Genomic DNA, 9,690 nt, shown 5'->3' on the forward strand with positions numbered 1-9,690 from the left:
CATTCCTTCCCTCCAATCCCCTGGCCCTCCAGGCCCTTGCCGGAACTGAGACGGGGCCCTCAGCCGGCGGGGCAGAGCCTGGCGGGGAGAAGGGCGAGCCTCCCTCGGCCCGGGGTGGGCAGAGCCGGGATGGTCGGCCCCCGGAGCCTCGGGGTCTGCCTGACATCTCCAGGCTTAAATAACCGTGCGCCTTTGTTATTCGTCGGCAGCAAAGTGGTTCGTTACGCCTGATTGGTCTAATTGCTTTGAAATGGGATATATTATCTATAATTATAGAGCTCTAGGAGGAGCCGGCCGGCCCCCGCTTTCATCTTCCCCAAGTGCACCCTCATGTCGCGATCACATTAATTTGGGCCATTTGAAAGGGGGCCCCCTCTCTCCCCCCCCGCGGATCCAGGCCCCCTCACCCGCTTCCGAACTTAAAGACACAAGGAAGCCAGCCCCAGCCTGAGCGAAAGGAAAGAAGCAAGTGGGGGAAGGGCGGGAAGCGGGCAGTCGGACTCCACCGCGCTTGGGCACTTGCGCCGCACAAGTTGGGCCCACTTGAGGCGGAGGAAGGAGCCAGAAGGAGAAAATACTTTTACAAGTAGTTTTTTTTTTCTTTTTTCTTTTTTTTTTTTTCACTTCGCGTTGAAGAAGGGCCCCTAAACTCTTAAAAGGCATAAGCTCTGCCCAGGTCTGGGGAAAGCAGAAAGCATTTTAATCTGGATGCGCGCTGTGGATATTCAGCTAGTGGCTGAGGACTCACCGGGGTTCCCAGCTCTCCCTGAGTTTTTCTCTGGAAAGCTGTGAAATCCTCCCGAAGGATACCATCAGGGACTCCCAGACAGTTTCCCAAACCTCTGACTCCCAGCCGTCCGCTTCTAGGCGACGGAGGCCAAAAGACTTAGGAGACACGGGTCTGAGAAGCCCCCTCCGCAGATTGGGGGATCCCGAGGTCGTGCTTTCTGTCTACCCGTCAACCTCGCCCCCCCTCCTCCCCACCTCAGGACAAAATACCTCCTCTCTCTCCCCCTCCGCCGCCCTCCTGGAGATTGGTGAATTCCCACCAAAATAAATCGTTCCGGGTAATCGGTTTTCATAGCACATTCATTCTATTAAAGAGGACTGTTTGGGGCTCGCTAATTGCCGGGGGTCCCACTGAGCTGCACATTTTTTAAAATGCACGCGGGATTCCTGGGTCGAGGCCACAAAATGCGTTGCACGGGGGGGGGGGGGGGCGTAAACAAAAACCCGACGGAGGCGACAACGAATGCCCAAGTGAGGGGCCAGCCTGCAGGCTTTTCGAATCCTGGCCGCAATACCCAGACACTGACAGCGTTCTTCAAGACGGGATCCCTCTAAACGCGAGCCTTTCCCTGCGAAGGGGGAGTTTGAAAACACCACCACCCCTCCACCGCCGCACACCCTCCCCAAACGGGCTTTTGGGGCGGGGGGGGGGGGGAGACCAAACCCGTCCCCAGTTCAGTTGCCCAGGGAGTCGGACGCTAGGCAATCAATCCGTCTTTGGGATCCTAAGCGCCGAGGTGCTTTGTTGGGGGACAGGGAGTCCGCACTGAGAAGGATGGAGCGAGGCGCGAGGGGAGGGGAGCGGAGCACCCGTCCCCGAGCTTTATCTGCTGCGGGCCAGCCCTGCCCTTGCCAGGCATGAATTACAGCCCGGCTTTCTGGGCGGCTGCGGCCGCGCGGAGCAATGCCGGGCTGGAAGCGCCTGGGGGGGTAGTGCTGGCGGCGAGATAACAGGCGCAGCCTCCCCCCCCCACCCCCACCCCACCCCGGCCCCGTCAGCTCGAGAAACCCACCAACCGGGAAATCCGGAAAGGCCCAGACAAATACAAACGCAGAGAAAGCTCCTCGCCGCCCCAAAACTTGTGCCTCTCCTCCCGCGGGCTCAACAAGCTCCGAGAGACACAGAGACGTTTCCTTTCCTCTAACCCCCTTCTCTGAGACCCGGGGCATCTCCCCCCCGCCCCGCGCCCCCACCCTCAAAGGCAGGTCGGTGCAAGCGCCGAGAGCTATTCTGAGCACCGGCTCCAGGCGCAGTCTACTCGGAACCCCTTTCCCTCTCCAGACACACACTTCTCGCCTTGCCACGCATGCCCCCGGCTAACCCGCCGCGCCCGGCGAGAGCGGACAAGAACCCACACCGAACCGAAAAACCGTGGGGTTCCGGACGGGCTCGGGATGCCTAGGGGCGGGCGGCAGGGCCGGGGGCTGCGGGCGCAGGCGGTCTGCTCCCAGGAGGCTGGGGCGCGACTTCAAGGGCCCCTGCGCCGGCTGCTGCCTTTGATCCGGCCGCCGCTGGCGCCTAAAAACAACATCCTCGTCTGCCTATTAGGCGCGCTGAGGGATCGTGACAGATTGTTTATCCCCGCAATTAGCGATGCGGCCCTTCTCCCGCCGCCCGGCTGGCCGGGCCCCCGGGCCCGCGCCGGGCCTCGCTGCGCCGCCGCGGGGGACGGCCCTGAGACCCCTCTGCGTCGCGCGGCTGCACTCTCGGGGTTCGAGCCCCTGCGCCGCCCTAAAGCTGAGGTTCTTAGCTGGCGGACTCCAAGAGGGTCCAGAGCATCCTCCCCCCCCTCCCCCGCCCCGTCCCACTCTGATTGATCTAAGAGTGTTGGACTCTTGAGATGGGAGACAGCGGCGGAACAGCGCAAGCCTCATCGCAAATTCACGCTATCTGTCGAAAGGGTGACCTAAAGAGACAAGGGGCCTCGGTTCCCTCTCTCCGTCTAACCCCGGTGCGGAGGGAGATTCCGGCTCGGCTGTAGGGTTCCTTCCAGCCACAGCTAAATTGAAAATGCAGGCCATAGAAGTTCGCTGTCCGGGCTGGGATGCTAGCCCACTGTTCGGCCTGCAGCCTTGCTGAGCGTCAGTACGGTCAGCTCTGAAATGGGTCGTGCGGCTTGGATCCTGGCATCCTCAGACGTACCTCCTGGGCCTTGGTTCCGCGGCCTGGTGGCAGGACGCTATTCGTCCTACCCCTGCCCCGGGGTACCGGGAGTTTAAGACAGGCCGCTGGGTGCACCGCGCCTCTAGCTGGGCCCGACGCGAGCTGGAGGCCCCAAACCCTGCCTAATGCTTGTGTTACAGTCTCGGACGAGTAAGGAATCTGGAAACGCTGCGTAAATTTCACAGATGCGAGTATTCCTGAACCCCTCCCCCCCACACCCCCCAAGGCCCGAACACATCTCTGGAGCCTATGGACAGATGTGAGGCTGCCGATCACCCTGGCGTCCGCAGCCCGACCCCTCCCGCCAGACCCCGGACGCCGTCAGGGTAATAAAGTTCCGGCTCTAGCAATTCATTTTCCTTAATCTGGACGCCCCTAATCTACAGCTTTTATTGCGCCCAGTTAAAAGGCGAGGGAATTCGCTGTCCCTCCGCGCTCGGATAATTACCCCTAAATGGCCACGGCAGCCCCTCGTGTTTCCTGGAGATTAGAACCCCGCAGTCATCAATGGCGGGTCCCGGTGAGCCGCCAATCACCGCCGCTGGCTCCCCGGGGGTCGCCGGCCTGGGCCCCGGGATAAGAGGCCATAAAGAGGAGGGGCAGAAAACTGCTGAGCCCCAACCCGACTTTGCATAGATCTTATATCTCCCCGCGCTTTCAACTCATTTTCCTCCATTTTTTTTTATCAGAAAAAAAAATCACGTTTCCTCCGAAAGTGGCAAAATAAAAGTTCTCCAGCCCAGCTACCAAGGATCCTTCCCAGGGACCGTCCTCTTTTTCCGCTGACCCCCTCCCACAAACGTGCCTCCCCACTCCTGTACCATCCGCGACCCAGAGACAGGGACGTGTTATTGTTTCCGCGGACGCGTTGAGGTCACGTTAAGGCCAGATCAGTGTTTTGTTGACGTTTCTGCTGGTTTTATTTCAATAAGTTCTATATCAAAAGGACCCGGCGGCTCCTTCCCCCAGCTGGTCGCCGGTATAGGTGTTGTAATCCTCCCAGGGAAGTTCACAGCGGGGGGAAAGTACACACCATGAATGAAAATCGATTAACGACCCCGGATAATATCATGTGTTCTTATTCTTAGCGTCTATAGCACCACAGGAGAGTGGCCGCTTTCGGCAAACTTCAGTCCAGCGCCTAGAAAGAGACAAAGGCCCACTTCTACTCAGAGGTGAAGTTTTGAAGATTGAAACAGAGGAAGAAAATAGAGGTTGTTTTTTTTTTTTTAAGAAATTAATCTTTCTCTCTACTAGAATACATAACCATCCAGATTTTTTTTTTTTTAACTGTGAAAGAAGTATGTCTGAAATGACTCATCTCCAATGATCGCGGGAGAGAAGACGGGAGGCAGATAGCGGAGGGGGATAGAGAAAGAGACGCAGCGGCCGGCCGCCAAAGGGAAAGGTGAAAGAAGCCTTGATAGAAACAGGAAAGCAGCAGAGGAAAGAGGGAGGCGTGGGAGAGAGGGGCGATCAAGGAAGGGAAGAGAGGGGAGGGCAGAAGAGAAGGGACGAGGGCAGGGAGAGTCCCCCAGGAAGACAGGAAAACTAGAGAGCCGCGAGGACCGGGAGACAGACGCGCGGCCCGGGCTGCAGCGCCGAAGAAAGTTTCCCCGGCGCCCCCTCCCCTCCCCTCCCCTCCCCTCCCCTGCCCTCCCGGGGCCCGGCCCCGTCCCGCGCGCCCAGCGGCCCAGTGCGCCTCGGGGCCCGTCCGCAGGAGCGCGGCCCAATGGCAGGCGCCGGGCCCGCCCCCTCGCGCGCTGATTGGTCGCCGCGGCGCCGGCCTCGCCTTATTAACAAGTTCTCTGGGGAGCTGCGGCCCGACCCGGAGCCGGCGAGTGCGCCCGGGAACCCGGCCTGCGCGGCGGCGCCAGCGAGGAACCAGGCCCCGAGCGCCGGAGCCGGCCTTCTGGGGAGGGGCGGGAGGCGCGCGCGCGCGAGGGCCCGCCCGGCCAGGGCCCCGGGCGCACCCAAAGGCCCCGGCCGCGCTCCCAGCTCGCCCCAAGCCCATGCCCGGCGGCTGGCCCGTGCTGCGGCTGGAGGGGGGGCCCGGCTCTGCATGGCCCCGGCTGCTGACATGACTTCTTTGCCACTCGGTGTCAAAGTGGAGGACTCCGCCTTCGGCAAGCCGGCGGGGGGAGGCGGGAGCCAGGCCCCCAGCGCCACCGCGGCCACGGCGGCCGCCATGGGCGCAGACGAGGAGGGGGCCAAGCCCAAAGTGTCCCCTTCACTCCTGCCCTTCAGCGTGGAGGCGCTCATGGCCGACCACAGGAAGCCCGGGGCCAAGGAGAGCGCCCTGGTGGCCTCCGAGGGCGCACAGGCGGCGGGCGGCTCCGCGCAGCCCCTGGGCGCCCGGCCGGGGTCTCTGGGAGCCCCGGACGCGCCGTCTTCGCCGCGGCCGCTGGGCCATTTCTCGGTGGGAGGACTTCTCAAGCTGCCGGAAGATGCGCTCGTCAAAGCCGAGAGCCCCGAGAAGCCCGAGAGGACCCCGTGGATGCAGAACCCCCGCTTCTCCCCGCCCCCGGCCAGTAAGTAGCCAGAACCCAGGCGGCGGGGGAGGGGGGGGCGGGCGGGGGTGCGGGGCGGGAGGGCGCCAGGCCTGGAGCCGGCGCCTGCCTGTCTCCAGCAGCTGCGTACCTGCAGCCAGGTACCCGGAGCCCATGCTGCAGATCTGTTGGCGGGGCGGCCGGGGTTCGCCACTCTCGCTACTCGCGTCAGCTAGAGGGGTAGAGGCCTGGCTGAAGCCCAGCTCTCGGTCCACTTTCGCGGACTCCTCGCCTTGGCCGGGCGACGCTGGGCGTGCGTGTGTGTGTGTGTGTGTGTGTGTGTGTGTGTGTGTGGCGGGGGTGCAGTTAACTTCCAGGGCAAGGTGTCTGGGCACCCTCCCCTCCTGCTCCTATCAAAAGACCCCGGGAGTCCCCACTTCTCTATCTGCCCCTTTGCCCTGTTACTTGGCCGTTATCCCTACGGATGGGTCCAGGCGGTGCGGACATCTTCCCTGCGCTCAGAGTTTCACTTTCTCATAGAAGACTGCCCCCACCCCCTCCACCCCGCATTAAAGTACCTCTCTGCCCTGAGGTTCTGAACCTTTTGCAAAATTCCCCCTTCCAACCCTTCAGATTTCAGACAGATACTCGGTGCTCACGGTGGACGGTTCAATTAGTGGGAGGGGGCACTCAGGTCCAGCGGAGGGGGCGGGGCACCAAGTCAATTAGTGGGAGGCGTCCCCTCCGTGGCGGTGGGAAGCTCGCAGACGTCGCCCGACAGGGCCACTGGAGCGGACTCCAGCCGCCATAGGCGCGTTCGGGGTCGTTGCAAGGCCTCGCGGCCCCCCGGCTTCTCTGCCCAGCAAACACGCTCGGAGATATTTCAGGAGCACGGGAAATTCCCAAGTTTTCCTCGTTTCCTCCGATTATTTTGCGCGGCATAATAGCAACCCGAATTCAATGGCGTGATGCTGAGGAATGATTTTTATCTGGGGATTAAACGTCTTTGAAAGGCCAGCCCCTCCCTGGGCCTAAAGGCTGGAGAAGGTGGCCCCGGGCTAGGCTGTCGCTACCGAAGGGATTGACGTTTCCCTCGGCGCCCGCCCCTCGGGCGGCCCGGCGGAAAGCGAGTCGGGGGCCAACTGCTTCCCGGACTCTCAATGGCCTGGAGCAGGGAAGAAGGGGGGGATGTTAACACAAGATTTCGTTTGACTCATATCCTGGTGGTCTGCGAGCCCAAAGGCTCATTTAAGGGGGGGGGGGGAAACAAAAACGAAAAAACATGCATACTTGGGCAAAACCCGCATGGTGAAACATTATGTACTTGAATTCATTTTTCCCCCGAGGGAAGCCGCTGGGTAGGCAAAGCGTCCTTTCCAGGACTCGGGAATTCGGTTAGGGCCTCCACGCTGACCCCAAAGTCGTTGAGATCCCCGTTGTCCTGGGAATAATGTGTTCTCCGTTTTATCTGGCCACAACTGCCCTGTGTGGCAGGGGTTCACTGGCCCAGAGGACTCCGACTGGTACCTTCGGGAGCCCTCTGCCGGGGCGCTGGCTCACCGCCCATCTTTGAGGTACATTCTGAAGCCATAAGAAAAAGCTTGGCACCGTTCATCTCCGTGGACTGAGACCCAGCTGGAGGAGAAGCCATTGCAACCCCTCTCCCACTCACCCCCATTTGTGTGTGACCAGAGGGCCAAGGCGCTGGGGGTGGCCGAGCCCCAAGAGACAACTGAGACCACCGGAAGATGCAACCCCCCTCCCCTTGGCACTTCGTATATTTGAGATATGGCCGCCGGTGCAACCTTCTGACCGCCTGACAGCCGGCTCTGCTCGCCTGCCATCCCCTGAGACTGTCCTTAGACCCCTGTAGGAACACCCCGTTCCAAGGGGAAGAGATCTGGGCCTAGCCTAGCGCTGAACACTTTGGCGGGCACAGATACATGTTCACCCAACGCAGAAAACTAGATGTGATCTTGGGTTGGGTGCAGGGCCTTTCTGCCTGTTTCATCAACCTTATTAACACCTACGGTTGCAGCCTGGGCGACGGTGGGAGGACGCCCGCCGCCGAAGGCCCTCCCAAGCAGCCATCTAGCACGAAGCATCCCACCTCTTCCCACTTAAGTTCGGGCCTTGAACACGCGCGCGTTTCACCCGGAATCTTTGTTTCCTCGTTTGCAAGAAGTAGACGGAAACGTCTACTCCGCGGGGCGTGGCAATTGGAGAAAATCTTTTCCAAGTGTCTCTCCCAGCACTTGGCACCGAGGTGCCCCACGCAAATGAATAGCCGGTATTGTTGTTAACTACTATTACTGCTTTGTGGGCAGATTACACTCCCGCGCCGCTTTCTTAACCCCCTGCCTTTCTCTGGGCCCCCTAGGGCGGCTGAGCCCCCCGGCCTGCACCCTGCGCAAGCACAAGACCAACCGCAAGCCGAGGACGCCCTTCACCACCGCGCAGCTGCTGGCGCTTGAGCGCAAGTTCCGCCAGAAGCAGTACCTGTCCATCGCCGAGCGCGCCGAGTTCTCCAGCTCGCTCAGCCTCACCGAGACGCAGGTGAAGATCTGGTTCCAGAACCGCCGCGCCAAGGCCAAGAGACTGCAGGAGGCCGAGCTGGAAAAGCTGAAGATGGCCGCCAAGCCCATGCTGCCACCCGCGGCCTTCGGGCTCTCCTTCCCGCTAGGCGGCCCAGCGGCGGTAGCGGCCGCGGCGGGCGCCTCGCTCTACGGTGCCTCTGGCCCCTTCCAGCGCGCCGCGCTGCCGGTAGCGCCCGTGGGACTCTACACAGCCCATGTGGGCTACAGCATGTACCACCTGACATAGAGGGTCCCAGGGTCCCCTACCTGCGGTTCCAGCCGGTTCCTCCAGCCCCTGTCTTCTGCAAAGCAGCAGGAGCCCCCCACCCCCACCCCACCCAGCGAGCTCCCCTTCCACCCCCCACACTGCTCTGGTGTATCCTCGGCCGCTCCCTGCGTTCACTCACCGAAGTCAGATCCCCTCCCCCAAAGTGGCTGGAAGGGTCCCTTAACACTCTTCTAGAATCTAGACCTATCCTTTGTGTTACAGATGGATAAACTGGGGTTAGAGAAGTTAAATTTCCCAAGGGGCCTCAGCAGAGTTAGCTGTTGGACGCGCACCAGGGGCTGCGTCCTGTATCCCTGCCTCCTGCCCTGATACCCCGCGCGAAAAGCACAGGAAAAATACTCCTCCCGCCTGAAGATTTTGGAAATGAGAACAGTTGGAGAGAAAGAGAACATGCCAGGGGAGATGGGCCTCCCCACCGCCCCGCCAGCCCCCAGGTCCTTCCTTCGGAAAACTTCAGAGAACTTCAACAGCAGAACGTTTGTTTGCGGTGGGGGGAGGGGGGCACACAGATGCGTTGCAAAGGTAGGTTGGAGGGACCTCTCTCACCAGTATCAGAAGAAATTGTAAAATAAAATTTAAAAATCCTGTTTCTTATTTAACAGTACGTTTGTGTGTCTCTCAAGAATCCCTTTGGAAGGGATGGTGTGTAATATACTGTATATTTGAAATTTTATTATCATTTATATTATAGCTATATTTGTTAAATAAATTAATTTTAAGCTACAAGAAATGATCTCTTTATTGAGTTAGGCTTTTATCTGAATTTCACGTCTTCGCACATGCAATTGCCTTTCAGTGCGATGGTACTTTAACGCCTTTCAAAGGTGACCACGATATTCCGGGACAGAGGGGGGGCGTCTCTTTGAACACACAGGACAGATCTGCGCTGGCAAAGTCAAGTGGAGAATTGAAGCAATTACCTACGATAATTAGGCTCAATTTTCCAATTCGCTTTAAGCTGAAATCGACACTTGCTCAGGTGACCCAGAACCGACTCTTTCTTTTTTCTTCCTTTTTAACCTGTCTATGAAAACAAAGCGAATCACCCAAATGGTTTGATGACTGCAGACAGCTAATCCAGACAATTCCCACCCCCGCAAACCTGTTTTTCCCACAGGAGGCCAGGTGGGGGGTGGAGGCACAGCTTTCCTTCTCTAAGTCGCTGCGCTGGTGTAGACCCGGTTTGTGGATTTCATTTTGAGCTGCCAGAATGTGAACTCCTTCACACCCCCTGTTAGGACGCCTAAACACAAACCACTTCACTGAAAACCCAAGGCGACAATACACACCTTGGCGTGTCCTTTGCATGAGCCCTCCCCCCAAACTCTCACAGACTCCGTTTTTTCTTTTATATAGTAGGTTAAATTCAGGCTCCCAGGAGAA

At 59.6% G+C, this 9,690-nt stretch overlaps 1 protein-coding gene across 1 annotated transcript; it reads left to right on the top strand.

The window, feature by feature from the left end:
* Nucleotides 1-4,795: 4,795 nt before the first annotated feature.
* Nucleotides 4,796-9,021, top strand: MSX1 (msh homeobox 1). The gene is made up of 2 exons (XM_047854804.1): nt 4,796-5,484; nt 7,823-9,021. Exons 1-2 carry the CDS (start codon nt 5,016-5,018, stop codon nt 8,263-8,265), a joined length of 912 nt encoding a protein of 303 aa, XP_047710760.1. The 5' UTR covers nt 4,796-5,015; the 3' UTR covers nt 8,266-9,021.
* The last annotated feature ends 669 nt before the right edge of the window (nt 9,022-9,690 follow it).

This window comes from Prionailurus viverrinus, chromosome B1 (genome assembly GCF_022837055.1).
Source record: "Prionailurus viverrinus isolate Anna chromosome B1, UM_Priviv_1.0, whole genome shotgun sequence".
Taxonomy (NCBI): domain Eukaryota; kingdom Metazoa; phylum Chordata; class Mammalia; order Carnivora; family Felidae; genus Prionailurus; species Prionailurus viverrinus.